Source organism: Balaenoptera ricei, chromosome 2, assembly GCF_028023285.1.
Source record: "Balaenoptera ricei isolate mBalRic1 chromosome 2, mBalRic1.hap2, whole genome shotgun sequence".
Lineage (NCBI taxonomy): Eukaryota > Metazoa > Chordata > Mammalia > Artiodactyla > Balaenopteridae > Balaenoptera > Balaenoptera ricei.
Genome location: NC_082640.1, coordinates 64758064 through 64778710, shown reverse-complemented (window position 1 = coordinate 64778710; position 20647 = coordinate 64758064). Strand labels below are relative to the sequence as shown.

The 20647-nt window shown below is 33.8% G+C and overlaps 1 protein-coding gene across 9 annotated transcripts in view; it reads right to left on the bottom strand.

The window, feature by feature from the left end:
* The window catches only part of MYO9A (myosin IXA), a 278184-nt gene that overhangs the window by 184482 nt on the left and 73055 nt on the right, over positions 1–20647 (bottom strand). For all 9 annotated transcript variants that reach the window (XM_059912852.1, XM_059912849.1, XM_059912850.1 and 6 more), the window contains 4 exons: positions 14896–14993; positions 12499–12625; positions 4752–4841; positions 821–937 (listed from right to left, as the gene is read on the bottom strand). In XM_059912852.1, coding sequence (XP_059768835.1) covers positions 821–937; positions 4752–4841; positions 12499–12625; positions 14896–14993 — 432 coding nt within the window. The remainder of the gene's footprint in view (positions 1–820; positions 938–4751; positions 4842–12498; positions 12626–14895; positions 14994–20647) is intronic.

Below are 20647 nucleotides of genomic sequence, written 5' to 3'. Positions count from 1 at the left end.
AAGTCTCCATTAAGAGTATTTTGTGTGATTAATACTGCTGACTAATTCTAAGCCCTTACAAAAAACAGTGAAAATAATGATCTTCAAAAATAAGTCAACTTGGGACTTCCCTGGTGGCACAGTGGTTAAGAATCTGCCTGCCAATGCAGGGGACATGGGTTCGAGCCCTGGTCCGGGAAGATCCCACATGCCACGGAGCAACTAAGCCCGTGCGCCACAACTACTGAGCCCATGTGCCACAACTACTGAAGCCCACGCACCTAGAGCTCGTGCTCCACAACAAGAGAAGCCACTGCAATGAGAAGCCCGTGCACTGCAGCAAAGACCCAACACAGCCAAAAATAAAATTAATTAATTAATTTAAAAAAATAAGTCAACTTGGTATATTAGATTAGAATTAAAATCAACTTTCTACCTGTGGGCTTACTCAAAGCGTGAAAAGGTCATGTAAGAGCAATTTTACATTTAAATATTAAAAATAATGAGGTCTAGATATATTTCAAGACATAACCAGGTAAAAAAAAATACAAATTAGAAACAATACAGATAGCATGATCCTATTTTTATGTTTAAAAGCAACTCTGTACATGTACATCTATAGGAATGTAAGGACATAGGAAAAAAGCTCTGGAAAGACACACAGAACAGTTTCGCTGAATAGGGTCATAGAAGCAGAAATAAGGAGAGACATAGCAGGGAATACAGATAAAAGGTGATACTTATTACTCTATATAATTCTATGTTTTTAAATTTTATGCATTACCCATTTTATTAAAACAGTTTTTCAGGAAAAATATATTATAATCCAATATATGTCTACCTTGATATTTTGCTCCAAATCTTTACTATTCATAAGTGCATGATTAATCCGAAAAACTATCCAGTCAAACAGGGCACTATATAAAGATTTAGCCATGGAGTTCCTCACTGTCACAGCCTGGAAAAAAAAAAAGTTAGGCGTCTAAGTGAAATTGGCAACAATCTGACTAAGATACTATAACAAAGTGTTTTGCTCTCATTCAAGAAAGAAAGCTTATTATCCTGAATTAGAAATTAATTTTTCTCTCAATATAAATAACCTACAATTGAAGTTTTTTATATATACTCATTAATTTAATCCAACTCAGGGAATCCAGGCTAAAACTGCCATGAAAGATAAAGGAAACAAAACGTGAGTCCACACATTTCAAAACACTTTTACTGAAAACTGGGGTATATATTTCACCTAGTAAAGAAGGTAGAATAGGAACTTTATAAACAAATGAACTTTGCCAGCTAAAGTGGGGAAGAGTATTCCAGGCATAGGAATCAATTATCAAAAAGGCATCAGTTATCTGCGGAATCCTAGTCATACCACCACAATTACATTCCTGGCTGTCTTCAGCTTGTCATCCACAGTAACCTCTAGAATTTCTCCATCCCCAAACAGTAACAATTCTTTCATTATGGAGTTATGTGATTTACTTTTTTCCCTCACCTCAAGCTTTCCCCAGTTTATGGAAACTCTCTGTACTATCTGCTTAATTTTTGTGTAAATCTGAAATTAGTCTAAAAAATGAAGTCTATTACTTAAAGAAAATCCAACATTTAGAAGGTACTGCAACCTAAAAAGAGGGTTGGTGGGGCACGTATCTTAGACAGCTGAGTCCTAGAACTTAAAAGAATACAAATCCTAATAATTTATGTACTTCTCATCTAGGGACTTATTTTGAAGCTTGTATATTCAGGTACATATTTATATCTATGTTCTTAATTTTAGAGGAAGTAGAGAGTGTTGATTAAGAGCTAGACTATCTTCCAGTCCCAGTTTCTCTACTTATTCCAGCTATTTGACCTTGGTCAAGTTACTTAAACTCTTAGGCTACGGCTTTTTTTACATTTGTAAAATGAAGACAATACTATAACTGACCACACATAGACGATGAATGAATTTCTGAATTTCAGTGAAAAAAAAACCCCTCAAGTTTCCAGAACAAAAACTACCTACCCAAACTATCACCTACATAGGAAAGAGAAGACAGGTATTAAATTCTCTATCTTCAACACTAGACACTTGAAAATAATTGGAAAACGTTTAGAAGTTCTGAGAGACAAAAGGTTGTGGCCCTAAAATTCTATTCTTCGGCAAGTTATCAACCAAGTATCTTTAAAATATCAAGAGAATCAATAGTAGAATATATAGAGAGAATAACCATTCTATTTTCCCCAGAGGAGGGGAAAAAGAATAAAGATGATCTGATTAAATTCAGCAAAAGCAAAATATTTTAAAACACAGAGTAAGAAAACATGTTCGTTATCACAATGAATATAAATGAGCTGAATTTTGTAGCTAAAAGACAAACCTCCACATCAAATTAAAAGATTCAGAGAATCCAAATATACCAAATATACAAATATAATGCCTATTTACACCATAACTCCCAATATTATACTTTTAGCCTCTTTTCTCTGTAATGAAGTCCTGCCTATCACAGCTTAACCTCAATAAGCCCAAATACCAATCAATTATTTTCTCACTCAAACAAGATCTCGTTCAGTGTTTCCTGTCTCACTGAATGGTACCAATATTCTACAGTTGTGTGTACCAGAAAATCAGGATTCACCCTTGACATCTCCTTCTTCCTCCCTGCTTCCCACTAAGCAAATCATTGCCCAATCTTGTTGATTTTACCTTCTAAATTTCTTTCTTTTTAAATACATCCATTTCTCCCTATCAGTAGGTCACCATTCTAGACATAGCAGCAAGCATCTTTCTCCTCAGGAGTACTAACTACTATAGCCTCCAAACTCATCTTTCCACATTCACTCTTGCCCTCTGTGTTAGAATGATTCCCATCACCAGGTGTACATGTTCTCTATAGCCTCTCCCAGTAAGTGTGAACAGGACTGTAAACATGATGGATTTCACTCCCATAACTATCTTATGTTATATGACAAGGGTGAAGGGATTTTAAAGATATAATTGTGGCCCAAAATCAGCTGAATTTTTTAGTTAACCCAAGAGATACTGTCTTGGGTAGAGCTGACTTACTAGGGACTGAGCCCATCCATCAGAGATTCTCCTACTGGCCTTGAAGAAGCAAACTGCCATGTTGTGTACAGGACCACATGGCAGGAAATGGCAAGTAGACTCTGGGTGCTGAGAATGGCCCCTAAGAGCCAACAAGAAATTATGGATCTCAGTCCTACAACTGCAAGGAAGTGAATCCTATCAACAACCTGTGAACTTAGAAGAGGATGTTGAGTCTCAGAGAAGATCACAGCCATCATGAATATCTTGACTTCAGCCTGGTGAAACCCTGAGCAGAGGACCCAGCTAACCTGTGCCCAGACTGATGATCCATGGAAACTGTCAGATAATAAATCTGTATTATATTAAGTCACTAAGTTTGTATTATATAATACATATATAATAAATCTGTATTATATTAAGTCACACAGCTATAGAAAACTAACACGCTCTCCTCCAACTGATTTTTTCACACTGCTGCCAGAGTGTCCTTAAAAAAATATCTAAGGCAACTTTTTGCTTAAAACACTTCTTTCCATTGCTCTTCAGACAAAATACTAAAATCCTTAAGGACTGTTCTTCATTTTACTCATAATGCCTAGCATAATTCCAGGCACAAAAAGTGTTTTCAAATATTTACTAAACAAATAAATATACCAAACAAACATAAACAAAAATAAAGCAGGGGTTACAAAAATAATCTCAAAATGTTGAAGTTAAAGTTAAACATGTAAATAAACATAAAGAAATATTTAATAATGAAAAAGGTTGAGAAAGAAAATATAAAAGCATTGAACTTTTATGTAAAAGATGAACAAAACTCTTAAAACGGTTTGGCTTTTTCTCTTGTCTAGAAAGGAGCTCTCAAAGTTGGCAACTATAAAATACGATACAAGATACCTGACATAATGAAGAAATGTGGACCTGTAGGTACAATTAGGAGAGACCCCAAAAATGGGATAAATGGATCAATGGGATAAATGAATCAATGTCTGCCTAGAAAGCATTCTGTACAGTTAAATCAGTTTCCCCACCTCTCTGACTTCCACTCTCATATTCCTGTCCTATCTTTATTATTGTCAGTTTGATTTCTCATCACTTTCATAAAATTTTACCATAAAATAGTAGGCTTTTCAATAACTTTCCTACTCCTATACACCTGAGTGGTGTAACAGTAATATTGGCACACTATAGCAATAAAACTTACCTGGAAGCCTTACTATACAGATGATATTTAAAGCCATGGGACTAAGTGAGAAAATCTAGATAAAGAGTATAGAGAAGAAAAGACAAAGACTGTCCTAGGGCACCCAATCTTTAAGAAGTCAGGAAGAAAAGAAAAAACAAACAAAAAGAACTGCAAAGGAGTGGCCAACAATGAAAAAGTAAACCAAAAGAGTATGATGTGCTGGAAGATATGATGTGCTCAACAAGGAATAATCATTTGGGTTAAAGACTGCTTATTTATAATTCTACCTACCATCTACTTATCCCGTATTAATACTATGAAACTTAAAAATGGTGATCAGATTGAGATCATTGGAGAAAAATGTAAGCGTATTGCTTAAAATTACATTCAACTTTAAGTTTCCAAGTTGACAGAAAGTTCACGATAAATTTCAAGAGCCCAGAAAATATTTCAATCCATACTGTTATTTTCATTCTGTTAACAGAAAGAATATAAACCTAAACTTCTAAAAATGTTCAGAGTTCCTTGATTTCAAAGAAAATCTGTTCATACCTCTGCCAGTTTGTATGGTAAAATAAGCTTTTCTCCCACTGTCACGGTCTTCCTTGTAACTAGTGCTTCAAATAGCATCTCTTCTTTAACCTATACAGTGGAAAAGTAAATTCAATATAAAAGATTTATGACTATGGTTGAATTATTTATTGAAAAGTCAAATAGAGAAAAAGAATTACTGAGATTAGTAAATACGCAACAGAGAAAAAACAAAAACAAAAAGACAACACACTGGGCAATTTAAATATTGGCCAAAGTGGAATTTAAGTGTCCCACTCACCCTACTTCACCATAAAAAAGACACAAAGGGTAAATAAGACAGATGGGTCTTCTTAAATTAAAGTTTTCTTTCTGATCATAATAGAGAAACATGTTTCATCGTACAGAATATGAAAAATACAGAATGGCACAAAAAATATTTTAAGACAATCAACCATAATCCCACAACCTGGAGACAAGGACTAAAAAGTGACAATACTTCTTGAATTCCAGGGACATTATAATGGATACTTATTGATGTTTCAGATGTTTATTTTCACTTACAGATGTTAAACTTTAAGATAAAGTTGATGCTTCCTTTGTTCTTACTCTCCCTCTAGAGGCCAATACAATCATGAATTTCACATGTATCATTTCAGTTCATGTTTTTATACACACACACACACATACACACATACATATATATGTATAATTTCAGTTCATGTTTTTATATTACAAACATGTTTTTGAGATCTATGTTGATAATTTAGATCAAGCTTATTCATTTTAACCGCTATATAGCATCTCACTATATAAGTTACCACCGTGCACAATCCATTCTCCTACTTGTAGACATTTATGCTATTCACAATTTTGCACCATCAGAAAATAAACTGCAGTGAATTTTCTTGCATGTGAGTTCAAGAGTTTCTCTGAAGTACATACCTGAACGTGGAATTACCAGGTTGTAGTGTACCTATTTTTAGCTTTACAGGATATTGCCAAACTCCTGTACATGGGTTTTACCCATTTGCTCTCTCTAGCAGAAGCACTGAGAGTTCTTATTTCTTCAAACCTTGACTATACTTGGTATTATCAGACTTTTGGTTTTTGCCATGCTGATGGGTATGAAATGGTAAAAAGACCATTTTATAAAAACATCCATACATAATAAAGCTTTGACATTCATAAAATTTTATGTAAACAATATGATATAAAATATATCAAGCAAAAAGACTAGAGTACAAGGAGAAACTGAGTTATAAAACAAGAGAGTGAGGCATTACCCTGTCACCAGCAAATTCATGACAGGTCGACCATTTTTAAAATATGATTACACAACAAAGAAAATACACCTTCTTCTGGAGCATCCATTGCTCAATCTTCAAATTCTAAAAGATGGAAACAATTTGAGGCACATTAACTTCACAAAATAAACAGCCAAAGTTTAAATGTAAAACCTCAACCTTTCAGATATATTTAAAATATTTCAAGGAACAACAACAAAAAAATTAATACCAGATTACATAAAATGACAAAACTAAGAAAACAAAGAAAAAACATATGTGATAAAAACCACTGTAGGGGTTTCCCTGGTGGCGCAGTGGTTAAGAATCCACCTGCCAATGCAGGGGACACGGGTTCGAGCCCTGGTCTGGGAAGATCCCACATGCCGTGGAGCAACTAAGCCCGCGCACCACAACTACTGAGCCTGTGCTCTAGAGCCTGCGAGCCACAACTACTGAGCCCACGTGCCACAACTGCTGGAGCCCACATGCCTAGAGCCTGCGCTCCGCAACAAGAGAAGCCACGGCAATGAGAAGCCCGCGCACCGCAACAAAGAGTAGCGCCCACTCGCCGCAACTAGAGAAAGCCCACGCACAGCAATGAAGACCCAAGGCAGCCAAAAATAAGTAAATTAAATAAATAAAAATTTTAAAAAACCACTGTAGTATTATTGTGAGGTATATTTGTTCATGTAAGCAATTATTATTAAAATATTTAAAAATAAATGACCTATGTAGTAGACTCAAGAAATTTTTTTTAAAGGAACAAACAAATGTAAGCTGGCAACAACGTGGAGCATAGGTTACTTCCATACACTTGTACAAATTGGTACAACCATGTAGAGAGTAATTTGTCAGTATCAGTAAAGCTCAATATGTGTATATACCATAACCCAAGAATTCTACTCCTTGGACTATACCCTAGAATAATTCTCACACATGTTAACAAGGAGACATGTACAAGAATGCCTGTCATAGTACTATCCGAGTATAATATATCCACTCTTTAGATTCTCTTCCCATATAGGTCATTACACAGTATTGAGTAGGGTTCCCTGTGCTATACAGTAGGTTCTTAATTATTGTGAATATTTTTAAAACATCTAAATTATCTTTTAGATATTTGGGATTTTGTTTTGGAATTTGTTTTAAAAGAATTGGGAAGGAACAGAGGTGAAGATACAGATGAAAAGAGAGAGGCCACATTAATAAGTGATGAAGCTTAACAATGGGTACTTGGGTTATGTTCATTATATGAGGGGTACTTGGGGTTCTCTCTGCTTTTGACTGCATTTAAAATTTCAATTAATAAAAACTGGAAAAAAAACTAAATTCATAGTAGTGTTTACTTCTGCTGGGGGCAGAGTACACAGTGGACTTCAAATACACGCAATATTTTATTACTTGGATGAGGTTTCAAGTACACAGGCATTTACCATGCTGTTTTCCACATATATTGTATGCTGAAAACATTTCATAATTTAACAGAAAAAAAGAAGAAAATATATTAAAATAGAAATCAATACATAATAAGTAAATAAGAAATGAAAGACAAATCTCACATATCAAAAGAGAAAATTAAGAAACACAAATAGAAAGCTAATACCAAAGAAAAAAAATTTTTAAACATCAACAAAATATTTACAAAGAATGCAAAAGTAATAAGTTTTAAACATTTAATCAACAAATTATTTCCTAGAACAACATAAATTATCAAAATTAGTTCAAGCCAGATTTGAAAATTCTGAGAAATCAGTCAACACAAAATTAACTGGAAGAACATCAAATACAATTGGTCACAGGGTTGATATTGTTCAAATCTTTAAGGAACATATTATTCTCTGCTAATGATTCCTCTTTTAAATGCAGAAAAAAAATTTTAAAGAATGAAAAATCACCCAATTCATTTTAAGGAGCTGATTTAATGCTGACACTAAAACCTGACAATGGTCATACACAGATCTACACACATATACACAATCACACAAAACACACTAATCTTGCTTGTATTTGATAAACATCCTAAAAAAAATTACTGAATTCATATTTTAATCAGCTACCTCTATAATTTTCTGAATAGTCTTAATCGTGCATATATGACTTTAAATTTTTTACATAAACTTTATTGAGGGAATTCCCTGACAGCCCAGTGGTTAGGACTCGGCACTTTCACTGTCGGGGCCAAGGTATGATCCCTGGTCGGGGACTAAGATCCTGCAAGGTGCGTGTTGAGGCCAATAAATAAACAAACTTTATTAATACAAAATATTAATAATTAGCAATGGGCTCAATATCCAATCTACAATGTTTCTCATATTCACCTGAGAAACTGATATGTATATTAAAAATTCATTCTTTAATATTGTTTCAATAGATGGTAAATATACTCAAAACACATAAATCTACTAAAAGTTGAATAATTTATGGTAATGATGATGGTTCTAATATTTCACAACGAAAACATGCTCCACAATTAAATACAACTAATCTACTGGAGCTTGTTCGCTTTTAATAATTTCACAAGCATCTATCCCAGATAGGATTTAGTACACAGAAGATGCAAAGCGTTCACTACTGTCTGAGGTAACTACAAAAAATAATTGGAAAAAATAAATAAAATTCAACCATTATTTGTTCTTAAAAGCTAAATCTATATTTATTATTGAATTGAATCACTTTGGGAAGGAGGGAAATTAAATTAAACATTTACTAAAGAGTTTACATTTTAATTAAACCAGTTATTGTGCCTATCTTTCAATCTTATTTCAATGAAAGCCTTAAGGTTCCTATTATCATTATCAATGTTAATCTATTAGAGAAAATCATATTTAAAAATCAGATCTAACTATGGGAATTCCCTGGCAGTCCAGTGGTTAGGACTCTGCACTCTCACTGCCGAGGGCCCAGGTTTGATCCCCAGTCGGGGAACTAATATCCCACAAGCCGCGCGGCCAAAAAAAAATTTTAAATAAAAAAATAATAATAATAATAAATAAAAATAAGATCTAACTATAGGCAGGATACCTTGGTAGGTCTTCTCAGACCTTCTCTAGCTCGCTGACTTTGAAGATTATCTTCTTTCTACTTACTAAACCTCCATTCCTAGAACCAGTCCAAACTATATATAACAAGAAGGAATTTGAGAAGCTTGAGTTCAAAAGTGAGATTCGCTATCAAATCACATTTAGTTGTTACTCTAACTTTGACACTGGTAAGTCTAATTCTCAGAAATGGATTTCTCCTTTTTTTACCAATACCTCTTTAAATTGCCTGAATTCCTCTTACTAGTCTCTCACCAAAAAAAGGAATACTGCACTAGGACCAGAAGCCTTGGTACTTGCTGAATGCCTGAACTTATAAGAAAGACCACTAGCCACAATACCAAATGTTTGACTAAAATATCACCTGAAATGCCTGCCTGAAATACCATCTGTTTTCTGACCCTCACGACCTTCAAAATTACAGCTTTCAGATACCACACTCCACACCCTGGAACTTCCTTCCAGTGAGTGAATCTAGTTCCAATTCAAGTTCTCCCTCCTGACCCTTCTTCTAGGCTAACTCATTCCATTAAAGTTAATAAGCAACAGCAAGGCATGTACAAAATAATAAACACTGTAAGGTTAGATCAATAAGAGGCATCCATTGCTCTCAAAGAACATTGCCGCCACCTTATAATGGACACAAACTGGTAAACAATTAACTTTATGCTACAAAGCCAATACTGAACTATGCTAAGGAGAAGCAAATGTTCTATGCTGATAGAGTCAGTTTAGACCCTTTAATATGGTTAAGTCCCATGAAGTAGTATATGAACCAAGATTTGAAAGGTAAGTGATATTTTAACAGAAAAAAAGGTTATTCATAGTTGCAAAAAACTGGAAACGATCAACGTGCTCTTCAACAGATGAAAGGATAAACCAACTGTGGTATAATACATCCACACCATGGAATATTACCCAGCAATAATGAGAAATGAGCTATCAAGCCAGGAAAAGCCACAGATGAATCTTAAATGTATATTGCTAAGTGAAACAAATCAGTCTGAAAAGGCTACATACTATATGACTCTAATTATGTTATCTTCTGGAAAAGGTAAACCTACAGAGCTAGTAAAAAGATCAGTAGTTTGCTGGGATGGATTGAATAGGTGAAGCACAGGGAATTTTTTGGGCTGTGAAACTATTTTGTATGATAATGTAGTGGAGGATAGACGACATTATACATCTGTCACAACCCAAATAGCAAAAAGAGTGAATCTTAATGTATACAAATTTTTAGAAAATTATTTAAGATGTTGTGGGAATCTTAGGAAAAGAATACAGACCATGACATGAAAACTGTATGACAAAGATATGGAACAACCTCAGTGAAGGGGGTGGGAGGAAAAGGTGCTGACCTAAGTAATTCTGGAAATAAATGGAGTCTGTAAAACTAGGGGTAACATGACTCCATAAAGTCATTTCCCACAGGGATATGGGTTAAAAATTCTAACACTACTTTACAGGTATTTACTGGAATTGAATACCTAAATGAAAGGCAGATTGATGGGAGACAGCTTCCTCACTGTTAGAGTGTGAGTTTACAGATAAGCAAGGGGAGAAGGCTAGAATGATACATGTGCTAATGGATTAGTTAGAAACAACAGTATAATCTCATGTTTATCTTTTTTTTAATTTTTATTTTTTTACTGAAGTATAGTTGACTTACAATGTTTCAGGTGTACAGCAAAGTGATTCAGTTTTATTTATATATATACACAATATATATAAATATGTATTCTTTTTCAGATTCTTTTCCATTGCAGGTTATTATAAGATACTGAATACAGTTCCCTGTGCTATGCAGTAGGTCCTTGTCGTTTATCTATTTTATATATAGCAGTATGTATCGGTTAATCCCAAATTCCTAATTTATCCCTGCCTCCCACTTTCCCTTTTGGTAACCATAAATTTGTTTTCTATGTCTGTGAGTCTATTTCTGTTTGTAAATAAGTTCATTTGTATCGTATTTTTAGATTCCACATATAAGTGATATCTCACAATATTTGTCTTTCTCTGTTTGACTTACTTCACTAAGTACAATAATCTCAAGGTACATCATGTTGCTGCAAATGGCATTATTTCATTCTTTTTTATGGCTGAGTAGTATCCCATTGTGTGTGTATGTATGTGTGTGTGTGTGTGTGTGTGCGTGTGTGTGTGTGTGTATACACACACACCACATCTTTGCCCATTCATCTGTCAATGGACATTTATGTTGCTTCCATGTCTTGGCTATTGTAAATAGTGCTGCTATGAACACTGGGGTACATGTGTCTTTTCGAGTTAGAGTTTTCACTGGATACATGCCCACAGTGGGATTGCTGGATCATATTATAGCTCTGTTTTTATTTTAGTTTTTTAAGGAACCTCCATACTGTTCTCCATCGCAGCTGCACCAATTTACATTCCCACCAACAGTGCAAGAGGGTTCCCTTTTCTCCACACCCTGTCCAGCATTTACTATTTGTAGACTTTTTGATGACAGCCATTCTGACTGATATGAGATGATACCTCATTGTGATTTTGATTTGCATTTCTCTAATAATAGCAACGTTGAGCATCTTTTCATGTGCCTGTTGGCCATCTGTATGTCTTCTCTGGAGAAATATCTATTTAGGTCTTCTGCCCATTTTTTGATTGGGTTGCTTTGTCTTTTTGATATTGAGCTGTATGAACTGTTTGCATATTCTGGAAATTAATCCCTCATCAATTACAGTGTTTGGAAATATTTTCTCCCATTCTGTAGGTTGTCTTTTCACTCTGTTTATGGTTTCCCTTGCTGTGCAGACCATGTTTATCTTTATATAGATATAGATGGTTACATAAAAATATTTGTAGATATGTGAATATACTCAGGGGAGTATACACACATATATTTCCTGTCAGAGGAGAGGGCCTACAAAAATCATATCCCTTTCAAGATGAGTAGTTAGCTCAGAAAACATGAGAAATCATCACTCCAGGAAGAAAGAATAAGGTAATAATAAGGACCCTGATGTGGGAAGAAACATCATAGGAGATGAAGACCTTTGGCTCCCATTCAGCCATGAAGAAAGAAAAAGTAGTCCCCTTTTCTCCACCCATCCAGATAGCCCATCTTCAAATAAAATAATCTAACCAACATCCTACTATGAGAGGAAATCTCAAATACAGAAGGAGAAAAATTACAAAGGCCTAGAACATGATACAGTATAGAGTGAAATACTCATCCTATTCAGCAAATTGAGGAATCATGGACATCTGGGGCAAAGGGAGGCAGGGGAGAAAACCCAAATCTTCTAAAGATTCTGGCACACACAACAGCAAAAATTCCAACTTTTGGAGTAACACTATTAATAAAAAGTATTAACCCATTTATACCTACAAAATAGTTACACAAAATAAAAACTGAAAAGTTACCCAGTATTTGAAATGACAACTGAGAATGTAATCACTTACTTCTAATAATTCTGAGACAACAGGCAGAACTTCAGGATTACATATATCTATGGAGTCATCCCGGTATGTCTTCTTTTTATAACAGATATTACCCAAATGTAGTATTGCTGAGAGAAGAGAGAAAATCCTGTGAAAATAAAACCATAAATTACAGCTTGCTTATGTGCATTCTCTAAGCTTATTTCATTCCAAAATTCTAATCAAGCAAATTAACCAGTACAAAGCATTTAGTCTTCAAAAAAATAAGAAATATGAGGATAATAATAACTATAATAACTAAAATTTATTGAGTGTTCACTATGTCAGGCACTGTGCAAAGCGCTTTACATAACCCTTTCAGAATTATATCACCTGTCAGATATAGCTATTTGAAGGGGACTTCTTACTATTGTCTGAATCTGCTGTAGTGTTTCAAAAGTCCATGGACTTTCTAAATGCTTTTCATCCTGCCTGGAATGTCCTTTCCCTACACTGTCTATTTCAGATCTACTGAATCAGAATCTTTAAAAGAAAGGTCTTAGAATCTGTATTTTAACAAAGTAACCTAGGTGATTTTTTATTATTAGTTATATTTTTAAAATGCTTTCCTACGTCATATTATACTGTCCATCATATTATAAATGCTTTTTAAAAAACAGTATGAGGCCACTGGGATATATTATCTAATATCAGGCCCTTAATGTGAAACAACTACATCTGGACTGTCCTTCCCTCCTGTCTCAGAAGAACACATACCCGTCCTCCAGCCACCAACTAATCCCTTCGCTTGTGCTATACATCTCATGAACTCAGTTTACTCTGGAACATTATTATACCAATTTTCTATATCTCGCCTGAATCTGACAAGAACTTTCTATCAAAATAATCTCACTTCAAAAAAATAAAAAATAAAAAAATAATAAAAAAATAATAATCTCACTTCTCTTTTACTTTAAACAATCTAGCCTAGATCCCACATCTTCTTCACTTAACAAACAAGCTTACTGAAATGTTAACTTACACTCCTTGCCTTCACTTTGTCATTCCCTATTTGCTAACACATTCTGGCATCTGCCTCCCAGTAAAATGTCTCATAGAAGTTACCAAGAACCTCCATGTAACTTAGAAAAATATATTATGTCCTTAACTTACATGATATCTCAAAGGCATTTAACACAGTTGAATACTCCATCTAAAAGCCCTACCTAGAAATCTATATATACACACATCTTTGTGCCTTCTCCAGTTATTTCCTCAGAATAAATCTGTTCTACTTATGAAATTTTAACTATGTGTCTTCCTAAAATTAGGAAGCATTTTAAATAAAACAAAGATATTGCTTTAGGAACCTAATAGCTGTACTTTCAGAGGTCCTGAAGCAACATCTAATTCATAGGTGTAATTTTTCAAATAATTAAAAATTTTTAAATGATTGAGTCATTAACACGACTCAAACAAAATACAAGTCAATTCTAAAGGAATATTTCATAAAAACATTCTGAGTTAGAGAGGAAACTCAGTATCAACTGAAATATAAAAACTACTGAAAGCCAAAAACATAAAAAAACAAACTGATGAGCCATTTTTTAAAAAACTATTTTCAGTAGTAGTTTATATAGTTGCACATTACACTATTTCAGAATTTTGGATTCAGTAATCAGCACAATAATGTTTCTCACACACAAATATGTGATGCATAGTCTCCAGCAATAATAAATGTCTTATAAACAATTGAATATACTATAATTCAATATTAAAAGATTTATAAATATGAATTAAGAATTCCTGCTCTCAAAAAGCTTATAAGGTTAAGGTTATTTGCATCTTTAAAGTAGTTTGTTTCATTTTAAATATAATTTACTTCTTTATTTTAAGCATAATTTACTCCATCCTTATCTCAACCTTTTTACAGTTCTATTTTGTTTATATTTACAATGAAAAAAATACATTTAGCACAATACTACAGACAAATTTACAGTTGAAATACATAGAAAATTATGTTATACTGAAAGGTATGCATGTCTTAATAAGATTAAAGATCAATGATATAGAAAACAAGGAGTTATAAAATAGTGTTACAAAGCAACGGTTTTTAGGTAAGGTACATGGAGAGGTTTGGGGGGGCACCATAATACCTTGCAATAATATGCAAATGTTTATGTATTACATTTTACAGGAAGAAGAGCTCCAACTTTCAACAGACTCTCAAAGATTTATGACAAAACAAAGCAATTCAAAACAAGTCTTTTAGAAAAATAAATTTTCTAATTCTAAGTAACGTTTAAGATGGAACTGGATCAGGCACTGGATCAGGAATATCAGAAAATTGTTTCAAAGGATCAAAGAAGAGGAATTTTTGAAACACACATCATGATTTATTCTCTGCCGAGGGTATAAGAATACAATAAATAAACTCACTGTCTTCGTGTCTTGGGAAGAAATCCTACCATTTCCATGGCTAGTTGTAAGCGTTCAAAGTCATGCCTCAAATCTTCCCCCTCCACTGTGAAGCAATCCTGTTTTTTTAAGAAAAAAGGGGGAGAAAAATCAAGACTACCTATTGAAAAGTAATCTAAGGCACGTGGAAATATTGTAATTTTAGATAAATATACCTATTATAAAAATTAGAGCTGGTGAAATATTTAAACATTGCCAAATTCATTAGCCCTCTTATCTCACTACAAGTATGCACACTAAACACATACCTACCAAAATACCAGTAGGTTATCTTTTCTCCCTCTTTCACAATCACCCAAGCAAGGATCTCAAAAGTAACTTAAGAGCTAGCAATATGTATAAAATGTTCTGATACAAAGTTTGATTTTGAGTGGTTCTGAAGAATCTTGGAGATCCAAAGCATTTAAGAGAGCTCAATTCCACAAACAAATGTTATTTATTCAACAAATATTTAATAAGTGTCTACACATATGCAAGGTGAACTAGATCCTGAGACACAAAAATAAATTTTAGAACAGGCAACAATTTAGTTGAGAAGTGGAGACTAGACTTTTATAATACAAAGATGTTTATATTATATCAATATTAGATATAAATATATTCCTAATGAACAATATAAACAACATGGTAATCAGTCAGCAAAATAAAAAAGTATATGTGAAAATATTAAAACCTGCAAAGAACACACATGATATGAGTCAGTAAAAATAGTTATGGACTACCAAATAAAAAAATACTACTCTTCTAGAGCAACTCTTGCATTTCACTTCCCCCAAAAGTCAAACGGTAACACTGTACACATAATCTAAATCTTTAAAACAATAAATAAGTCTTTAAATCCCTTTACTATATGTTCTCACAGTCCCTTACACTTAACATTTTCAAAAACCTCCTCACATGTATTTACTCTTTTAATGCCTATCTTCCTATGAAATACTGTATTAAATACTCAATGAACACATGAACTATTATTTGTCTCATTTACTGCAGATCTCCAATATAAAGTCAGTGCCAAGAAGAAAGTGGGAAATTATTGAAGTAGATATACAATGAATGATTTATTTAACTGAATGAGACATTCCTTTTTGAGAAGTAAACAAAGTGCTCATTTATTTTTTAAAAAGCATTTATCAAGTATCTACCATGTACAACTTGCTTTAGGCATTGTAAAAATGAGTTAATGAATATATATGTAAATAATAAAATTTAAAATTAAATATTAAGTCTTAGAATGCTATTAAAAATATCTTCATTCTCTATGGAAAGGTATACATAGATAGTTTAAATTTTTAAATTCACTTCAAGAAACGTTCTTTCTGAGAACCCATGTACTTAATTTTCTGACTATAAAATTTTGGGGGGCTTCCCTGGTGGCACAGTGGTTAAGAATCTGCCTGCCAATGCAGGGGACACGGGTTCGAGCCCTGGTCCGGGAAGATCCCACATGCCACGGAGCAACTAAGCCCGTGTGCCACAACTACTGAGCCTGCACTCTAGAGCCCGTGAGCCACAACTACTGAGCCTGTGTTCCACAACTACTGAAGCCCATGTGCTTAGATCCCGTGTTCCACAGCAAGAGAAGCCACCTCAACGAGAAGCCCACGCACCACAACGAAGAGTAGCCCCCGCTCGCCACAACTAGAGAAAGCCGCGCACATCAACGAAGACCCAACACAACCCAAAAATAAATAAATAATATAATAAATTAAAAAAAAAAAATTTTGGTAAGCAATTTTAAGATATATTTCTACAGACATGCCAACATCCTACCTACTAAAAAATTTTAAGTTAACACATTTTTCTTTTACCTATAGTAAAGCTTTTTAAAAGCTCTTGCTTTTCTTCCCCCCCAAACCACAAATAGCTCACTCATTTTATGATTTGGTAAAAAGTTTTCTATAATAAATCAGTGGGGAAAAAGAGAACTATGCTTCCACTTGTGTAAACTCAATGATACAGTAATGATTCTCATAACTGACGGTTGTTCTTATCTACCCCAAGAATGAATAAAACAATGTGTATAAAATATTGAGAACATAAATTGAATAAAGAACTAAAATATAAATACATTTATACTTGCTGTTATCTATAATCAAATTGTTCTTCGGAAATACAAAATGGTCTCAGTGAAGACCAAAATCATAATTAACTTTTAAATGCTTGTACTTAATGTATATTTCCCTGATGACAATGGTATTAGAAAAACTAAGGATGGACTAACCTACCAGACCAGAAATATCTTTATCTTAATCTGCGTTCCTATGGAAGCAGACCTTGAGACAAAGATTCAGTACAAGTACTAGCGGAATGTAGGGAAGGCAATGTAGCCTAAATAGGGTACAATATTAAAGTAGCTACCACAGTGGGCAACTGGACTTTAATCCCTAAGTAATCTCTGGGAAACAGTATAAAAAATAGACAGGTGAAGGAGCTGGAACACTTATATACCACCTCCCATGAGTTATTGGTTGAGGACTTCTGGAGATAAGCTGTTAACTCCTAGGAACTTCTAGAGGGTCATGCAAAAGCACAAGACATTCCAGGGTTCTGAGAAAAGCCTTCAAGCACCAAGATACAAATACTGGCTGTTGGAGGTCATTTAGAAAACAATGAAACGGTAAGGGTCAAAGAATAAGGCAGGGAACTAACCAACAACTGTTAGGACCCTTTCCACTGAAAGAAAATAATTGATTCCTCTTGTCAAACTTAGCTCAGGCTCTAGTCTTACTTGATAACATGCCACTGCACACTCCCCACAAACACACCAAAATGTTCTTTCATGCTATCAGCCTTTTTTCCCTTTGTATGAGATGATGAGAATGCTTTCTCATTTATAAGTACCTACAATAAGCCTGGCATGTAGTAAACATTTATGAGGGAGAGAAAGTGAAGAGCAGAGTCAAATTACACATTTTTCTCCTACGCTGTATATATTTCTTAGAATGGTGCTTATAAAAATCATACTTTTTTATAGCTACCAGTTGATAATATAGGACATAAATAGGAATAATTGACTTTGAGAATCAGTAAAGATGCTGAAGATCATTTAAGAAAAAAGAATATAAAGAACATAGCCTGATTTGAATCCCAATTACACTATTAACTTGCTTCATCACCGTGGGGGAAGTCACTTAAATTCTGAGCCACTGTTGCTTCTGGTGTGAAAGGTAATCATACTAACTACAACCAGGGGTTTTATAATGATCAAACATAATATGGATGTTAAAGTGGTTTTTAAATGGAAAAATATATGCAAAGGAAGTTGTGCAGCATGCAGAGACCTTCATATTGGACTGGCATAAAGCCAAAAAGGCAGTATTTAAGGGAGTGACCACAAATTTATAAACTGTTGGACAGTGAATAGCAGTAAGAGTGCTATGCTGTAGAAATACTTAAAATAGGGAGAATGGAAACATTATGAATTCAAAGATTCCTGCCCAAGTTGCATCAGGATTCCTGCAGAAGGTCTACCTCATGGGAAAATGGGAGGCCAGATACTATACAAATGGTTGGGTTCCTATAAAGGCAGTAATGACCAGGATAGAAGCTTGGCCTCAATGAGATAGTTCTAATCCTCTGCAGCATGGTGGAATGTCAATATCCTGAGACCTATTCTGGCAATTCTCACTAAACTCGCCTGATAGTTGGACCCTAAAATCATTCAAAGCTTAGTTCAGAAAAATTTAAAAATTAGGTGACACTAACTGTTTACATTGAAGTTATTCAGAACCGGCTTTAGGTAAAACTGTTTGAATAGATTATTACCATTTAAAGAAGGGAAATTAGCATTTACTAAATATCTTCTACATATCAGTCATTATGAGAGTCACCATTTATAATCTCTAAATCCTCAAAACACAAGGAGTTAATTATGCATATGTATATTTAATTGTACGTACATTTATAGGGAAGAAAATAGACTGAGGTTAAATAAGTCACCTAAATAACAGGGGTAGCCAAACCAAAATCTATCCAGTTCTAAATCCTCTGCTATCTCCCATGAAACACTAGTTGCTTGAGCTTGTATTAATAGGATAACCCTTAAAAGGAATTAAATCACCATACAATGGGCAACAACAGGTCCCTTGTCAAAAGCAATTTTCTCACCATAGCTCCTCTTGGGATCATTTATACAATTCCAAATAATGTATGTTAAAAAATACAACACAAATTGCAGAACCCTCCTTAATCCTCTCTTCCTATAATGCTAGTCACATAAGTTCTAATAACTCAGAGTGAAACAAGTTTAGTTTGCCCCCAAATATACTATGAGGAGGAGCTAAGAGGAAAGAATAAAACAAAAGATTCTCAAATAGACTGCTTGTTTGCATTAATTATCTTGCAAAAAAAAAGCTACAGAAATTAATCAAAGTTCTAATTATAATAGATTTGAAAACGTAATAAATGGGAGGGTAGTGATGAAAGTAATGCTAAGGGAGTAGGAGAGTATGGTTACAAAGTTCTTCTAAGAGGAAAAGATGGAGAGTGATGTTTTCAGTGGTGGCAGCAATGGGGGAAACATTTACTGTGCGCTTACACAGTATTAAGCAATCTATCAAACTCTTTAGATGCACTAATTTAATACTCATGAAAGTTAAAGACCATTATTATTCTCTTAAATAGGTGATGGAAACAAAAGAATAAGTGACCTGCTTGGGTTCTCAAAACTAGTAAGTAGATGGAGCCAGTATTCAAGTCAGGTCTATCTACTTCAGAGCCCAAAAATTCTTAAGCATTACTTAGACTGTCTAAACAACAGCAGACCAGTTCACAATTTCACTATAAGCTCTGTAAATGCAATCAAGTCTTATATTCACCATATGAGTTTCCCAGTCTCCTACCTACTTCCCAATGAGGCACACACAGTCACTTGGTGTACTAGGCAAAAGATGGAAGCTTCTCAAGAGTGACAAAACAGCATAAAATTTTTCTATTAAAAGTTATCAGTATCTATACATTTAAGTGTCTAAAATTTATTTTCCAAAATATTAAATCTGAAACTGCAAATTACTTGATTTATTATGAAATGGTAATGCAATTAAACTGAAGGAAAAAATTAATGCCATAATTACTAATCCTTCTCAACTCTGATAGTTTTGCAATTAGAGGAGTTTGTAATCGCATGCAGTTAGAATTAAAGTGATGGTTAATTAAAGCAAAGAATAAGACATGTTATGTTTCCAGGAGGAATAGTTAATAAATTAGTTCATTAGTTAATGAATATAGATGAGTGCATGTTTTCAGCCTCTCACATCTGACCTAATTGCAAACTGAAGTAAAGGAAAAAGACTTTTTGTGTTCTTTTTACAATTACAAACTTGTTCTTACAAAATATAACAAATAAAGCTAAATTTACCTACTCATTTAATATTACATCATATATGCCCTTAAATCATTCTCAATTTAAAACATAAAATAATCTTATTTATAGGAATTTCAATTCTTAATTTTTGGAAAATTACATAAAGGCTATAGCCTCTCTTGCTATTAAAAAAAAAAAGTATGCATTCATTATGTGAAAAGACTGTTAACTGACATATAAAACAGGAAGGATATAACTTTTTAAAATAAATATTACTCATAATATGTGGGTAACTAAACTACTGAAAAAGAATTGAAACAAACAAATCTCAAGGAAAAAAATCCTATAGTTCATAAGGATCCATAACAATGCTGAAATCAGGAATGCAATCAATTTATTATTGGTCAAAAT